The sequence below is a fragment of the Esox lucius genome, chromosome 11, assembly GCF_011004845.1.
Source record: "Esox lucius isolate fEsoLuc1 chromosome 11, fEsoLuc1.pri, whole genome shotgun sequence".
Lineage (NCBI taxonomy): Eukaryota > Metazoa > Chordata > Actinopteri > Esociformes > Esocidae > Esox > Esox lucius.
The window spans coordinates 38,590,952-38,609,495 of NC_047579.1; the positions used below are offsets into that span (position 1 = coordinate 38,590,952).

The following is an 18,544-nucleotide window of genomic DNA, read 5'->3' on the forward strand; positions in this document are numbered from 1 at the left end:
GATCGTCTTCATTCCACTGCCGTCGTGCTAAAGCTCCGGGTAGATCTTTGAAGCCCACAGGGTGCGGATATGATTCGATGGATGGATGGATGGATGGAGGGGTGGATAGTGTGATTTTGTGTAGAGATAGATGGACATTTCTTTCCTTGATCTTAATACATAGTATATTTTTTTCCTGTTCTGTTCTTTTTTGCTTTTCTACTTCGTTATAGTATCTAGATAGATAGTAAAAGTAATTAATTACTTTTGATAGTCAATAGTATGCAATAATTTGTATTTTGTATCTTTAATTACATGTATGTAATGATCTATAGTAATGGGTATGCAATATTTTAATATTTTATGTTTATAAGCTATGTAAAATACTATAATACTGGATGATTTGTGTAATCGTCAAGAATAAGGGTATTTTGTGAAATTTTATAATGGTTATGCAATAATTTATCATAATGGTTATGTAAATTTTATCATAATGGCTATGTAATGAACTATGATAATGGGTTTCTAATAATATGTAGTGATGGGTATATAATAATGGGTATGTTAAAAACTTTAGTAATGGCTATGTAGTAAACCATAATACTGGCCTGCTGCCCTAAAAACTCTTACCACCTGCTTTTCTTCATCTAAAACCCTAAAAGGCCCCTCTCTCCTCCCCTCCTCTCCATCCTTGTCTCCATCTTCTCCCTTTCCTCCCCAGTCTCCTCCCTGCATTCTGCCCTGCCTTCTTCCGTCAAACACAAACGTGGTGTGTGGGAGAGCGTGGTGGTGTTGGGCTGTTGTTTGACAGAGCCTTGCTGCCTGTATTAGTGTGGCCTGACAGGCCTACTTCAAATGGGGGGACTGACGGCGGAGCAGCACACACACAAACCCACTCAAGCTCACACGCACATGCACGCAAGCACACACACAGAAGCACACATGCATGCAAGCACACACACACACACACTCTCTCTCTCTCTCTCTCTCTCTCTCTCTCTCTCACTCTCTCTCTTTCTCTCTCTCTCTCTCTCTCTCTCTCACATCTTTACAATTTATGCCTAAACTAAAATGTACCATAACTCCTAACTCTAACCTTAATCCTAATCCATAATGCCTAACTCTAACCCTAATCCTAATCTATAATGCCTAATTTTATCCCTAATACTAATCCATAATGCCTAACTCTAACCCTCATCCTAATCTATAATGCCTAACTGTTACTCTAATCCTAATCCATAATGCCTTACCCTAATCCTAATCCATAATGCCTAACTCTTACCCTAATCCTTAATGCTTAACTCTAACTCTAACCATCCCTCTAAATCTGGCACCAGCTGTTACATTTGCCCTAAACCACTTGACACACCAAAATAATATTTTTCTAAATAAGGGCTGGTAAATATTCCCCATTAATATTTTTTTCAATGATTTAACCCGCATTGGGGACATGGTTTTTCCCTGATACATAGTTAAGTCAAAAACACACTCTCAGACACACACACAGTCCTCTGATGACAGATGTGGCAGCACTTTGCCAGAGAGCAGATACACACACTGACAATACACACACACACACACACGCACACACATCTACTCTTCTGACGGTGGAGGAAGCTGCAGTTTACAGGAGGTCAGGCACACACATGTGCACACAGAAACACAGAAACACACTAAAAGTGGTCTTAAATATTTTTGCCGGACCACGTAAGTGGAGCCGGCCTAGAAGAGTGAATGTCTCTTAATGAGTCCGTCCATCTGTCCCTGACTGACAGACTAACTGAATACCCCTTGTTAAATAGCGTAGTGGTTAGAGACGCGGGCTAAAGAACAACAGGTCCCGCGTTTGACTCCTGTAACAATCAGAATCTGCTTTATTCGCCAGGTACAAGGAATTTGACTCTGGATTACACAGGCTCACGATGTGCTTACTTATAAAAAACTTAAAAGACACTCAACAAAAGTCACCATCTGCAATATACAGTACACATAAATACACATAATAAACCAAACAACAACATAGATTATGCTTGAGGTTCAGGACAGACAAAAACATAGCTGACTCTAACTTTATGTAGCTACGTAATCGGAAGCCTAAAATAAAACAGTTCTGGTGGATATTAGGATATGTTCAGGATAGACAAACACTTCGCTGCCTACACGATTCTCTTGTCTTTTCACTTGAAAAAAAAATCAGGTATCGTCAACTATATTGATAGATACTCAATATCATTCACGAATGGCTAATAAGCTGTTAAAACAGCCAGTGGTAAAAGAGGATTTGTTCAGGATAGACAAAAACTTAACTGGCTACAACCTTCTGTAGCTACGGGAAGCCTCAAATGAAACTGTTTAATGTAGTGATGGCCAAACTAGGCTTCATTAGCGTTATTTTAGCAGCAGGATATTATGCTGGCAGCACTCAGTTTTTCATTATCACAATAAAAGCCATCATTGACATTTATAAGGCCATAATCTAGTATATGTAAAAAAAAAGAACAGACAAGAACCTAATTGGAACAGAAATTAAACATAAAATGACAGACTAGATTAACTATATCGCCTCATATAATTCAATGATGGCTTGTATTTTGAAAATGAAAATCTGAGTTAGCGCTGCTAGCATAATATCCTGCTGCTAGAAGAACGGCCATCACTAGTTTACTGTTATATTGCAACTATTTTTGGTGGATTTTCGAATTATGTCTTAACATTTCTTCAGCATAGTCAAACACTTCGCTGGCTGCATGATTCTCTCGTCTTTTCACTTGATGTGAAAGTATTTTTCCGTCACTTATATTGATACAGTAGTTATTGTATCACTGTCATTCATGAATGGCAAATAAGCTGTTAAAACGGCCAGTGGCAAAAGCCATACATGGCGTCTAGCAACATATTACTGGCTAATAAGCTTTTAAAGTGGCCAGTGGCAAAAGTCACAGTTCATAGATACTATTTGTGGTGGAGGTAAGCTTCATAAGAAACGTTACTCAGTTTACTACAAGTAGTAGTAACAAACGTGATTGTTAATGCATGGCAACATTATATAATGTCAATATGCTATACAGACACCCGGCAAATGGTCAGCTCTGTGGTGTTGTGGTTAAAGACACAGCCTTCCATGTGGGCGACCTAGGTTAGAATCTTGACAAGGCAGCCATGATCAACGCTTTCCGTTGCTGGCCAGCTGAACCAGGCGTACCTGGTTTCTTGTTTTGAATTCTCAGATGACTCCAGTCCAGAAAACACAAAATACGTCAGACGACAGGTATCTGAGAAATACAGACAGGAAAGACATCAGAAGTGCACAACAGTTAATTATGTTACCAATGTTATTACAGTTACAGACATTACCACAGTTACCAATGTTATTACAGTTTCAGACGTTACCACATGAACTGATGTTATTACAGTTACAGACATTACCACATGTACCGATGTTATTACAGTTACCGATCTAATTACAATTACCAATGTTATTAATGTTGATTATATTATCACAGTTACAGATGTTATTACGGTTAATTATGTTATTACTGTTACAGATTAATACAGTTACAGATATTATTATATTTACAGATATTAATGCTATTACAGCTATTACAGATAAATACGAGTTAAAGATATTACAGTTACAGATGTTATTAGAGTTGTGTTATTACTGTCACAGATTATTATAGTTACACTCATTATTACTTTAACAGCTATAACAGATAAATATATTAGAGTTACAGATGTCATAACAGCCGTAGCATAGCAAGGACTCATGGTTTTATGTAAGGCATGTTGTACAACATTAGCATTGAAAGCCAGAACTAGGTTACTCTTCACCTCCCTCCCTTCCTTCCTTCCTCCCTTCCTTCCTTCCTTCCTTCCTTCCTCCGCTCTTGTCAGGTTGCGTAAGCTGAGCTCCATCTCCTGTTTATTTTGAGTAGAGAGAAAGAGGTTCAGATGGACTGTATTAATGAACCCCATCAGCTCCAGAGAAGATGATGATGAGTCAACCCACACGAGGGGGATGGGGGTAGCTTCTAGTTGAAGATACTGCTGTTAACAGTGTTTCAGTTGAGAGGAGACAGGCTCTGTTTTCCCACGTTCTCTATGTAGTAATGAACCTGGGCAAAAACCAGCCCCACTCTTCTGAATGTGATTCTTTCTAACCAGTCTGTATAGTAGATATGCAACCCTACATTTAAAGTATAACCAGTCTGCATATTAGATGTTAAACAATAAACCTAAAATGTAACCTATGTCTCTGTTTGTCTATGCAGCAGAGTGAGCATTAATCCAACCTTGTTTCTCTCTCTGTGTCTCTGAAGAGGGAAGACGACATTGCCCAGATGGAGAGCCATCAAAGTGACGGGGGTCGATATGGCCAATGCATCTGACCGTGGCAAGTACAATCAGACATCGTCATAACAACCCCTCTTCTTCCTCCTTCCTAATGTTGTTCTATCAATTCTGCAGAGTCACTAGAGAGAGCGAGAGAGAAAAAGAGAGAAAAAGAGAGAGAGAGAGAGAGAGAGAGAGAGAGAGGCTTTCATCATTCCATTATCTCAAGGCCTACGTTTCTGACCAATCCTAAACAAGCCCATTAGTGCTTGATGGTTCTGCCTAGCGACCTTCATTATTTTTTCTCTAATTGATGTACTATTCAACGTATAAAGCCCAGTGTCCTACTCCACTTCTCTGTACCTCAGGAGGACCAACCTATCAAGGCTTAGAACCAGACAGAAACAACCTGCCTGCTTCGGGATTACACATTTTTACAAGGAGCAGCTGGATCGTCAACGGAGGAACCCACAAACCTCAATTTTACATTTCACACGCACACACGTAAAAACACACACGAACACACACACACACAAACACACACGCAAGCGCAGTCATCACCCAACGGCTCTCCCTGATTTGGGCGACGTGGAGGCGGGAATGTAAACCGCCGTCACCACGGATACCTACAGGAGACTCTTTGGACTTGGCTCGAGGTCTGCCGAGCAGAACATGGCAGGCAAGGGCAACCCGTGCCTCACCCCAGGGGGGCCAGTCGGTGCAGGGGTCTCCGTGGGGGGCTTCCCCGTGCCTCACTACTCCTACTTCTTTCCTCACATGCTGGGGGGGCTGTCGCCCCCCATCCTGTCAGGACTGCCTGTCAGCGGATACAGCACCCCGTCGCCAGTCAGTAAGTACCCAGGCACTTCAACAGTGTTTTAATGTCGTTGACGTGTGTGTTTGTGTTGCCCTGGCGGTTGGTTTGTCAGGTGATTGGGTAACGCTAAATCCAGGAACACGCCGCTGTTTTTTTGGCATCCCGCTGCGAGCCCTAATATATTTGTCTTTGAAGTTTGACACCGTTTTGGATCAATTAAAAAAAAAAAAAATCTAAAGGTTTTGGCTGGACCCCATGCGTGTCCTCCAGTCACCTTCAAGCCATATCTGTATTATACTGTGTCGGGTTGTTGTATTACAATGACTCATCAAACCGGGATCAGGTCGGCGTCTACGAGCAGATTCCACATCAGAGGTTTCAGCCGGTGTGCGACATTACTTTGACTTGTTGCTCTTGGCGATGTGGGTCCATGCCAGCTGTCACGCGGTGATGTGTTGATCACAGCGAGCTCATTGATCTAAATGAGGCAACTCGGCTAACAAACTCAATGTTCTGGATTAGCGTTGTCACAGCACCTCACAGGGAGGTGTGCGTGTTTGTCCTCGTTTGAACTGTTGGGTGGTGCTCCATCTGGGTTTTTGGTGTTTACCCGCGGAGGAGGTGTGTTTGCTTGTGAAGGAGGTGTACGTCTGTGCTTAAAAAGTGGAGAGAGAAAGATTGAAATGTGGTTGCTTCACTCTTTAAGCAGTTTGCATGTTAGTTCTCCTGCAGTCTGGAGATGTTGACAGGTATTATATGGGACCACCCACCCGTTCCTCAAACATTATTCCATAAAGGTGTCATTTATAAATGTAAAAACTTTCATATTTATTCAGCAAGTATAGCCTAAGCCCTATTAGTCCATTCCCCCATATAAAACCCATGTAACCAATAAACTTGCCAACTGAAGCCAAGCTTACATCCTCTGTGTCCCAGTGTGCCTTGCTCTCATTTGCTCCCACGTCAGTATGGGATAACAAAATCAAAGCAGTAAATGCCTCAGTGCTTTCAGTCAGCAGGCCTTGGTCCCCGTGGCCTCTCCTCCCAGATCTCCCAAATCACAGTGGGGAGTCCGCACACACACACACACACACACACACACACACAGACAAACACACAAACACAGACAGCAGGGCCTAGAATCCTACAGCTTGTCAGGGCAGAGGGGCTGCTTGCCTCTCTGTGTGTGTGTGTGTGTGTGTGTGTGTGCAGGCCTGAGACTATGCACTTTTCCCTGGCTGTTTGGCTGTCTGGCAGTTGTGCGCACTTCTCTCTGGCTGCTGGAAGACTAACCCACAGTTCCTGCATAGTGTTAGCTGACGATCAGCCTTCCCTCGCCGCCAGGGGCTAATTATTATGTGACCTCCCACTGCGCTGGGAGATGGTTGGGGTGAGCTGTCACGCGAGAAGGGGCTCAGCAAAAAACTGTGTGGAGGAGCTGACGGGTGGGAAGAAATGGGATGCATGTGGTGGCTCACTGTGTTTGAGGACAGGGGTGAAGGAAATGCAACGCCAGAATGGTGCCCTGATGGTGACAAGCATTATGTCATTTGAATTAGTACCCTAACTCTGAACTGTAGGCAACATGACCCAGAGCTGACAAAGATTACATGACGTAGAGCTGTAGACCACATGATGTAGAGCTGTAGACACCGTAGAGCTGTAGACACCGTAGAGCTGTAGACACCGTAGAGCTGTAGACGACATAGAGCTGTAGACGACATAGAGCTGTAGACAACGTAGAGCAGAAGACAACATGACGTAGAGCTGTAGACTACATAACATAGAGCTGTAGACCACATGATGTAGAGCTGTAGACACCGTAGAGCTGTAGACACCGTAGAGCTGTAGACACCGTAGAGCTGTAGACGACATAGAGCTGTAGACAACGTAGAGCAGAAGACAACATGACGTAGAGCTGTAGACTACATGATGTAGAGCTGTAGACTACATGACGTAGAGCTGTAGATGACGTAGAGCTGTAGACTACATGGTGTAGAGCTGTAGACCACATAACGTAGAGGTGTAGACCAGATGATGTAGAGCTGTAGACTACATGACGTAGAGCTGTAGACTACATGACGTAGAGCTTTAGACTACATCACGTAGAGCTGTAGACCAGATGACATAGAGCTGTAGACTACATGACATAGAGCTGTAGATGACGTAGAAGATTACACGACGTTGAGCTCTAGACGACGTAGAGCTGTAGACGACATAGAGCTGTAGACCACATGACGTAGAGCTGTAGACCACATGACGTAGAGCTGTAGACCACATGACGTAGAGCTGTAGACCACATGACGTAGAGCTGTAGACCACATGATGTGGAGCTGTAGATGAGGTAGAAGATTACACGACGTAGAGCTGTAGACGACGTAGGGCTGTAGACCACATGACGTAGAGCTGTAGACGACGTAGGGCTGTAGACCACATGACGTAGAGCTGTAGACTACATGAGGTAGAGCTGGAGACAACATGATGTAAAGCTGAAAACATGCATGGATAAAGCTCAGCCTTTGGAAGAATCACACATGAAACATATCACTCAATAAAATGTCAAATTGTTGATTCTTCACAAACCCTGTTGCCTCTCATCCTCCTCTGCATCCTCTTCGTCCTCCTCCTCTCCTTCTCCACCTTCTAATACTCTCACCCCACCTCATACTGAACCATTCTAACTTTGACCTCAGGCAGTACTTATGCCATGTACATTGTGCTATGTTATACCATTTTCTGTAAGCATCATTTGTTTAAAGCAGGGATTAAGGTCTTATGTCACCAGAAACCTGGAGTCTGTGGTCGTTTCCATGACATTTAACCCCTTTGCCCCTTTCTCTCTTGTTCATTGTTGTTTATCCAATGTTTATTGGTTGTTTAAAATAACAATTTGCATATATTTCACCGGAGGAAAGTACCAGCAAATGTCTTATTGTCTCCCCCTTACCCCTGTGGAGATGACCACTTCTCAGCCGGCCAGGCCCATTTACCCCACCCACCCCTGCAAACCCCCGTATGAAAATGTCAGACCGTCAGCCCCTTCATCTTCTTTCTCTCTCCTCCCCCTCCGTTGCCCGGTTCTGTGGGCATGCCATGCACTTTAAAGTGGGTCAATTACATGAGAGGAAAGGGGCCTCTAGCTTCGGAGGCTGTATACTGTTCTCCAGGTCCGGGCCCCAGAGGGGTCCTAGGGACGCTTAGCGTGTTAATTACCGATAAGGCCTATCTGGGGATGGGATTAGTTGGAGCAGTGCCCAGCGGCTGCGGTAATGCTGGATCAGTTGGCCCCGGGGTGCTCCCCTCCACTCTATACACAACTAATCTCTCCTGGCCTCACTTCCCATTTCACACCTACTTGTGGAGGTTCGAGCCGGGGCTGTTTAAGGATTGACAGGCAAGGGGGCAGGCCTTAGTGGTGGACTCTGAGATGGCGGTTTCCTTTCCTGTTTGCTAATTGTTATACTCCTAATTGGTGTGCTGACTGGGTGCAGGTAGACTCAAGCTGTAACGCAGACCATACTGTGGATGGGCTGTGCCGGGTTTGATGGACTGACAGCTGCTGAGTTTAATAAACATACCACAGATGTACTGAGGAAGAACCTCTCTGGGGAGAACTCATTATTTTACTATTTTACTAGACAGCTGGAGGGCCACAACTGTCACTTCTGCTGAAGTTAGGAAACTTAAGCTGTGTTAGAGAACTGCATGCCGCTATTGTTGCTTTGCTTGGACTGTGAAATACCGTGCAGGTGTTCAGCTAATTGTCTTCAAGGTTGTTTTGACACCGTAGTTTGGAACGACCAGGCGTACGATGTCTTGGTGGAAAATGATGGATATCAACCTTGGACTGTATAAACATTTATAGAGTGAATGAAAAAAAGCTTTTAACGTTGTGTCATGGATATCGGTGGCATGAATGCTTTGGACCTGCATAGATGTTTGGGTTTGGATTGCGACTGAAGGTATGGTACATCTGGACAGTCCTGGTAGAGGTGAGGTTTGGGCAGATCCGGGGCAGTCTCAGTCAGGAGATGGGATTGGGCTGGGGTCTTCTGACTGGGACGCCCACTCCTTGGTCAGCTGCAGGGTTATCAGTTCCTACATGCAGTAGGTTGGGAGGCAGTATGATTGTGGAGACATGGAAGCGTTCAGTGAGGAATGTTCTGGATGGGATCAGCGGGTGTTATTTAAATGGACAGCATGAATGAGTGGGTGATGAGCATGAACCGTCTTCTATAGGACTTTCTGCTGGGAATAGTACTGAAGTTGTTCTTAGGGCTGTTTTGGGGGATTTTAGGAGAGAAACTGGGCGGGTCTGGTGGACAACGTTGTGGTTAATTGGTTGTTGGCCCTGATGTCCTTTAGGGGAAGGGTCCTGTTTACAAACAACTTGCTCAAAGCTTTCGCTGATATTGACCTACCTCCTTTCACTGTAGCTGATATTGACCTACCTCCTTTCACTGTATTTGATATTGACCTACCTATTTCACTGTATCTGATATTGACCTACCTCCTTTCACTGTATCTGATATTGACCTACCTCCTTTCACTTTATCTGATATTGACCTACCTCCTTTCACGGTATCTGATATTGACCTACCGCCTTTCACTGTAGCTGATATTGACCTACCTCCTTTCACTGTAGCTGATATTGACCTACCTCCTTTCACTGTAGCTGATATTGACCTACCTCCTTTCACTGTAGCTGATATTGACCTACCACTTTTCACTGTAGCTGATATTGACCTACCTCCTTTCAATGTAGCTGATATTGACCTACCTCCTTTCACTGTATCTGATATTGACTTACCTCCTTTCAATGTAGCTGATATTGACCTACCTCCTTCCACTGTAGCTGATATTGACCTACCTCCTTTCACTGTAGCTGATATTGACCTACCGCCTTTCACTGTAGCTGATATTGACCTACCTCGTTTCAATGTAGCTGATATTGACCTACCGCCTTTCACTGTAGCTGATATTGACCTACCTCGTTTCAATGTAGCTGATATTGACCTACCGCCTTTCAATGTAGCTGATATTGACCTACCACCTTTCACTGTAGCTGATATTGACCTACCTCGTTTCAATGTAGCTGATATTGATCTACCTCCTTTCACTGTAGCCTCCCGTTGAGAACAGCACTCTTGATCCTATTTGTGTCGCCTCAAGGGGCGCCTGGAGGTGGAGGAGTGTCATGGTGGTGGGTGTTGGACATGGCTTGGGTAGATGGAAATAGATCTTTAGGTTCGAAGACCTGTGTTTTGTGTATTCAACAGACAGGTTTCTAAATATATTCAATAGACACGTAGGTCAGTTTAATAAAAACAAAGCAAATTGCTAATAGACCGTATTATTGTAATTGTAATGCAACAATCCTTTCATAATTTCCTATCTTATTTTTTATTATATTTTTTTCTCCCAAAAGCCGTCCCTTACATGAAACTCTGCCCCCTCCCCCTCAATTGTCTTCTAAGTTTGACGGATTTCAAATGTTGCCACCCATCCTCTCTCGTCCCACCCTACTGGAGGAAACCCAAAACCAACTAGCTGTGTGTTGTTCAACTGGAGTTAAATGAGGTCTTGCCTATCAGTGGTTGACAATAGGGTCTTAAAGAAATAATAATAAAAATGTTCAGGCAGGTTTATGGTTTATTTGACAGGATAAACCATAAGATCGAAGAAAGAGGTTTTTTTTTATGAAAGAGCGGTCTGGATTTGAACCCGCGCTGCAGCAGTACATGTGCACTGGAGGCAGCGTCTCAGTCCACTGGAATACCCTAGACCGCAATGACATAGGTCATTTTAAAATGTCTCTCCTCCCTTGCCTTGCAAAGCAGCTCTCTTTCTTACACTCACTAACTTAACATTTCCCTCTTTTGCTTTCATCACTTCTTCCCTCGATGTTGTTTTCCTGGATCTAAGCGGTTGTCTGTGATCCAAGAGCGAGGATCGGTAATCCGAGGGCTAGTGAGTGCCTGGCACCTTGAGAGGTGCCAAGTGCCCCTTGGCGTTACCAAGGTGATGTTTGTTCTCTGATGTGAGGAGATATGAGGGGTGCGTGCGTGCTTGTGTGCTTGCGCGCGTGTGGGCGCGCGTATGCCAAGATAGAAAGCTGCTCGAGCAGCAATACCACCTGACGCCTGCGGACAACTCTGCGAGGTCAACAGGCTTTGCCGTTCTGAGCCAAAGGTGTCGTTGCCTGATGTGTGATCCGCCATGCACGTCGTTTACCATCAACGTCACCATGGTTTTGTAACCAAACGTGCCACACGGGTGTTTCTAAGAAAGCTGGTTCAGACAAATTCAGGACGTGTCCCTGAGAGACCCGGATCCCATCATCCACTGCTACGTCATGGCTGTGATTCAGCCCCCCACCGCCGTCCCGTGCAACCGGCACGACCCCTCCCCCATCAACATCTGCATCCACCCAGGCCCCCGGTCCTGTTCGTCTTCCTCCTGTCATCCCGCTGTCATTTCTTCCATTACTCCTTTATTTACTCGCTACCTCTCATCCTCTCATCGACCCGCCGTTGTCCTCATTCCCTCAGCCGTGAGAGAGAGAGACTTTTTGTCTTCTCTTTATTGAGACATCCTCATTAATCCTCTTTATACCGAATCGGCCTGGCGGGCATGGCGTCAACGCTGCTTTCTACACACAGCTCTTGTTTTATGCTAATTAACTCTCCCTCCAGTCTCCCTCCAGTTTTCAAAGGGAAGAGCTGTCCCTGTAATCCGGGACGACTCCATTTAGATTTCGACACCCGTTCCCCTCTCCCGCCCCATCACCCCCCTGCTGAAATACCAGGGTTATATATAGACAACCACATTAAGCCACAAAGTGTCCCAGGTTGAGTAGAACTACCACAACCCCGCCCACACTAGCTTCCCCCCACACCGCCCCCACATCCCCTCAGTTTGTTGACACAACTCACAGCCCGGCAGGCCTTCAGCACAGAGTTGAAATGTAAGCCTTTTCCTTGTATGGGGAGAGGAGGATGAGAGAATGGCCTTTTAACACGCCGGGTCGATTTATTTATTTTCAATCACCCCTCTGGTTGTTTTCGTTGTTGCTGTTGGGAACTCTTTTCTGGTGAGTAAACCAAAACAAAGCCTGTTGCTGAAACCGGACAAGCATTTTGTCTAAGGGCTGACCTGCCATGAATTAGCATTGTATAAATGTGAATATGAAAGAATACTTGATACTACCATGCTTACAAAACTGTGCTTTTTTTTAGTTTTGCATGGTAAGAATTACGGTTAGTAACAAAAGGTAAAGATAAAGAGTAATTATCATGCCCATCTTAAAGTGTAACATAGAGCAATAAATCGAAACAAGATTAGACCGACAGGACCACTGGGCAGAGCTAACACTACAAGTGACCCGTCTAAACGCAAACGCAACTTTGTCCAACTCCCAACAAACAACATTTCCTAACACGTTACAGAGTTGAATATGTATGTTCAGCTTATGTGCGCATTCATCTCAAATCATGTTGCCTCACCTTGCAGTGAGGAGAAACAGTGTTATTATGTTAATGATCTTCTAAACACACACACACACACACACAATGCCTCTGAGGTCCTGCTGATTTGGAAACCTACTTCACGCAACAAGCACCTTATTCAGCCCTCTGGCAGTTGGTTCCCCTTGGTCAGCTCGGTGTTCAGCATTTCAGTGCTCCCTCAGCTCCCTATGGGCCCGGGTCAAATGCAGTGCACTGCTGGGGGAATAGGGTCCAACTAGGACCACGGCCGTGGCAGAACTTAAACGCCAGGAGAAGGGGTGATCCGCTCCCATCTGAATTTGTGGCTCACTGTTGGTGTGAACAGCGCTACGGGAGGCGTGAGACACCTCTGGAGCACCCTGGTGTTGGATATTGGTTTAAAAAAACACCAAGATGGCATTTTCTGGGAAGAAAAACTTTGAAGACGTTGACAACCGGAAACACGTTGCACAAAATGAACCCTGATCACAAAAGTACATGAAATATTCATTGATGTATTTTGCGTTAGTTCCTGTGACATTTCTGGTTGTCATGTCTTGTTCTCCTTCAGAAGACACCAGGTGGTGAACAATGCTAGGTCGTTTGGTCGGACCAGCCTGTACACATTTTTACATTCCCTTTAAGACGTTGGCAGCTGAGGTCCCCGATGTTCAGCGGCCCACTTTGAAAGGTTGTTTTGGCCCTGGCATTCAGCCTAGTTAACGCCCGGGACAGTGTAGGTGTCCACAGGCTGTATGTAATGCAGGTTCAAAAACAAGGGTCAGCGTTCTGAAGTCAGGTTGGGAAGTTTAAAAAGTGTCAGTTAAAAGTGTCAGTTAACTGTTGTTTGAAAGGCGTTGATTCTTCATAGGTCTTCCTGGTGTAAGCACTTTGGCTTCATCGTGGTGGGCTTAGCTGAGGCCAAAAGCTCTTTGGTCTGACTATCAGGCCTGCAATCTTTAACTGTGTGCTGATTGGTTGTCAAACACATGGGTGGCTTTCTGACACCGTGTTCACCACTAAAGTGAAACAAAGGGAAAAAACGGTTCTATATTGGGATTACAGGCATTTGCATTTGCTTGCGGAGTAGTCGGTGTGCTGTTCGATAGGTTGACGTTCGCGTTGGCTAAGAGGGCTTTTATTGTTAAGTCTTGCATTAGTGGTTAGCTGACTGACGTTGTTGTGGCTGTTGTTCTCATTGCGGCGGAGCGGATTGAGAGCTTTGGGGGAAATAGACACGTTGTTGCAGGACTGGTGAAAGACACGAGCTTGACAAATGGGTAGCATTTGCAGGAAAAAAGGATCCCAGTGTTATTTATTTGTTACATGGCCCTCAGCATTTGACAAATTAGAAAATAATTCCTAGCTCTTGTGAGAGCTAAACAAACGAGAAAAAACTTTTACACAGCGCTAACAATGCTTATCCCATATCACCGGCATACATTCATCGTGCGTTCCTTCTCTCTTCCCGGGTGTCCTATATCCTGATGAGACTCGCCTGCCCTTTCGTAACCGAGGGCGGGGCATTGTTGAGGCCCTGGGTCTTGAACCCGGTCCCGGTCCTACAGCCGCCCCGGGTCACAGGCTGTGCACCGTATGAATGTTATGACTGGTTGGGTTTAGTTATTCTGATGACTGCTCTTTAAATTGTTCTGTTTTTACAGGAATTTGCCACTTACTTTAGAGCTCATGGAGGGCCATTTGAATTGTCACTTGGAAAACCTGACTGACATTTCATAAAAAGCGGACAGAGCAAACCGCAAAACGTATCGTAAACTCAAAATGGCAGTAAACATTGTGCTCATCCAATGACTAGATCCGGCAGACTTCAAAGCTAACCACACTCAGTGGTGAAACGACTGCGTCTGCTCTAATGGACACCTACTATCAACTGATATATGGAACACACATGCCCAGATGTTGTAGCTTTTAGTAGAGCAGCAGCCTGCCGTCCTGACATGGGGGGGGGGGGGGGGGGGGGGGGGGGCACAAGGGGCCCCTGCAAGGAGAGAAGGAGGTGACTGTAGAGCTCCCAGGTGTCTTAAATCAAACCAGGGTCAGACTTGCCCTTCAAACAAGAATCTTTCCTTTGGGTCTTAAATGTCTCTTCTTCTGCCTCCTTTGCTTTCCCCTCTCTTCTTGTCTTGTTCTGCAGACTAGTCAGCTTGGTCTTCTTGGGAGATGTCACCCTGTGACTCTGTTGTTTCTGAATGCACACCTTACTTAGCCAGTGCCTGCAGCAAAGCATGCTGGGAAATATGCTCCCCTCGCCCTGCCAGAGATCTGTCTCTGACAACTGGACAGTCACTTGGAAGGACCCCAAAGTCCACAGTGAACAGAGCCATGGTCTGGATAATCATCTGTCTCGGGGCGTCTATGTTGTTTTTCAAAGCTGACTCACTTCTAAGGAAAGGGAGGGGTTTGATAGAAGGACAGGAGAGAGGAGGGTTGACTTGATGGAGGGATGAAAGGTCGGGGTGAGGGGACGAGGGAGGGGGCGGATGGACAAAATAAGGGGAGGTGTCTTGAAGGAGGCATGGAAAATGATGGTGGGAGGGAGGGGGGATGGTGATGGAGAGAATGAAGGGAGAGATAGTTGCCTGTTAGGGGAGGTGAATAGAGGGGGATTGGGGAGTGGGAACCTCCTGAGGTATGACAGTAGTTAGCATGTGACTGCATGGCCAGCGCTAAAAACCTGTTAAAGGGACAGGCTGATTCAAGTGGCTGAGGATCAGCTCTCCGATCACTTACATCACCTTCAGGGTCCTAGCTGATGAGAGATGTTTAAGACCACTCAGCATTAGCGCTGTGTGTGTGTGTATATGTGTGTCTTTACACACCCTGCCAATGGCTGCCTGTCCAGTGTGACGGTGTGAAAATCCCAGCTGTGTCAAAAACACACAGAGAAAGAAGAGCTTAGATGGAAAAAGAGAGTGATCCCAAGGGACTAATGCTGCTCCGTTTTCTCATTGGCCTGTCAAGCCTAAGACGTTTTCTGATTGGCCATGTTTATTTGGCACGCAGCTGAGGGCTGACCACCTGGCTGGATGTACTCATACTTGGCTTCATTCACAGTTTTGGAGTGCTTGCAATACAGTGGGTTTTGTGAATGGAATGACATGTTAATGCTTGTGTCCCAACATTGACATGTAATTTCCCTGTAATGCATTATAACAGACATCCAGGAGCCGTTTCTGACCATAATGCATTGCGATAGTCATCGGCCAAAAAATTCGGTGGAACCTCCAGGTTTTCAAAAAGTTATCAGGTCTTTCCTAAAATCTTTGCTGTTTGTCCATTTGGATCATTTAAGTACACCTTTCTCAGTCCTACGTGGTAATGTCCAACTTGCCCTTTGGTTGTGAACGCATCGCACCACTGCCTCCTTTAGGGTTGTATGTTCTGTTGTAGCGGGAGCATGTCGGGACTTTGTCTTTTGAGCTTATCCATTTTGGATTCTCACAGTATGTAATTCAGTGTAAATTACAGTCATAAAAAAACACTAATTATTGTGTTCTATGACTTTGACTGCCGTAATTTCCATTTATAGACCGTTTTGGAAAATGTAAAGGTCACAGAAACTCATGTAGCAAATATGATACAATTGACGTTACAGGGTTTTGAAGAACATATTTTATTCTTCCACAAAATAAATTTGGTAGCGCTCTATGACAAATTAATATTACAGTTTAATTATTAATGTACAATGTGTGTACACATCATAATTCTCTGTACAAATGCGTTATATTTATGGGTGCGGTTAATACTCGGGTTTATACACAGAAAGCTATAAATTGTATGGTGCGGTTTAAACTTGATGGTGGATATAAACGGGAAATTCAAGTAAATGTTAATAATGGTAGATAATGAAAATCTTTTCAAAATGTATTTCTGTTACACCGAATGACATTTTACACATGGTTCATTATTAAAATGCATGAATGGCATTCTTGGTTAATCAAAGAGTTGAATTATACACACACAAAATTCTAATGAAGGTAGAATATTTGTATTCTTTGTTAATTGATATTTTTACCAGACTCATCCATCTCCTTCTCTCTATCAGCAGTTTCATCAGGTTTATTTTCTCCCATCCCGCCGAATGGGATGCCTTTGGAACTACAACCACTGTGGTGACTCTTATGAAAAAGTGTATTTGCCTTCAGAGTAGAGCCTACTTACTCAATATGACCACTGACGTACTTTGGAAAGAATAGTGTCTTGTGTCAGGTTTTCATGTTGTGAAAGATTGTCTTGTGTAACACCATGTTCGTCATATACTCATCCGCCTGTTTTCAAGGACAATTTTACAAATTGGTCTAGCAAACGCTGAAATGCACATGGCCATGTTAATTAGCCCCAATTACTCTCCCTTCCCCGTTAGGGTTCTTCCGAGATATTTTAATGTTTGCAGGCCTCAGTTGCCTCTGCTTGTGTAATTTGACAGTGCCACTTTTCCAGTCGTAGGGCTGAGGATCCACTCCACCGTTCTACACTCTGACCACCTCCTCTTTCCATCATTTCCCTTCCCTCTGCCATCTCCGACTCCTGTTCTTTTCTGAAAGCAAATTAATAAGATAGGCCTGTGAGTGGAGCGAGCCGGGGAGCCCTGATGTACATCCTGCTGTTATTTAACATGTTGTTCCTCTATTAAGTGTTTGTCTTACTTGAGGACATGTGCACACGTGTTTGTGCTGTTGTAGCCTGGTGTGTGTTTGTGTGTGCCTGCTTGCATATGTGTGTGTGTGTGTGTGTGTGTCAATGCGCACATGTATTATACTTGTGAGGAGCAAAAAAACAACATGTGTATGTGTGTATGGAGGAAGAGAGAGTAGGTTAGGTTGGGGGTTGACTACAGGAAGCGTCCTTTGACCTACGTCCCAGTTTGCGTATCTACAGTACCCACAGAGCGATGCAATGTGTTCACACTGCTGTGATCCATGAGAGATATCTGTAGATATCTACACAACGTTGTACGAGATCTTCATTTTCTTGGCATAATAGACTGGTGAGTTTCAGAAGAAAGTTATTTGTTTCTGGACATTTTGAGCCTGTAATCGAACACATGCTGAGGATACTTTCCTAGTCGAAAGACAGACAGTTTTACTGCTTCTTTAATCAGCGCAACAGTTTTCACCTGTGCCAAAATAATCACAACAGTTTTCTAATGATCAATTTCCCATTTAAAATGATAAACTTGGATTAGCAAACACAACGCCCCATAGTAACACAGGAGTGTTGGTTGCTGATAATGGGCCTCTGTACAACTATGTAAAGTGAGAGGGAAAAATTATTTGATCCCCTGCTGATTTTGTACGTTTGCCCACTGACAAAGAAATTATCAGTCTATAATTTTTATGGTGGGTTTATTTGAACAGTGAGAGACAGAATAAAACCAAATAATCCAGAAAAACTCATGTCAACATTTTTATAAATTGATTTGCATTTTAATGAGTGAAATAAATATTTGACACCTCTGCAAAACATTACTTAGTACTTGGTGGCAAAACCCTTGTTGGCAATCACAGAGGTCAGATGTTTCTTGTAGTTGGACACCAGGTTTGCACACATCTCAAGAGGGATTTTGTCCCACTTCTCTTTGCAGCTCTTCTCCAAGTCATTAAGGTTTCGAGGCTGATGTTTGGCAACTGGAACCTTCAGCTCCCTTCACAGATTTTCTACGGGATTAAGGTCTGGAGACTGGCCAGGCCACTGAGAAAATACCTTCTTGTTGAAATCCTGGTACAAGAAACTTTGAAGTATCAGAAATCTTTTAAGTATTTTCTTAAGTCTTTGAAGTCTGAATTATTTGAAGTTTTTTGAAGAATTAAATGTTTCATGAGTGTGAAATTAAGAGTATTAAGAGAATTATAATATTACAAGTGGCAGAAGTATTATAAATATTAGAAGGATTTAAAGCATTACAGTT

General features: G+C 44.1%; 1 protein-coding gene and 1 long non-coding RNA gene across 2 annotated transcripts in view; both read left to right on the top strand.

Moving 5' to 3' along the window:
• Nucleotides 1–4,373, top strand: part of LOC106024533 — a 68,011-nt gene extending 63,638 nt beyond the window's left edge. Inside the window, exon 3 of the long non-coding RNA XR_001198373.2 lies at nt 4,299–4,373. This is a non-coding gene — a long non-coding RNA (uncharacterized LOC106024533). The remainder of the gene's footprint in view (nt 1–4,298) is intronic.
• A 307-nt stretch (nt 4,374–4,680) lies between these two features.
• The window catches only part of rarab (retinoic acid receptor, alpha b), an 89,183-nt gene continuing 75,319 nt past the window's right edge, over nt 4,681–18,544 (top strand). The window contains exon 1 of the mRNA XM_034295042.1: nt 4,681–5,161. Coding sequence (XP_034150933.1) covers nt 4,984–5,161 — 178 coding nt within the window. The 5' untranslated portion in view covers nt 4,681–4,983. The remainder of the gene's footprint in view (nt 5,162–18,544) is intronic.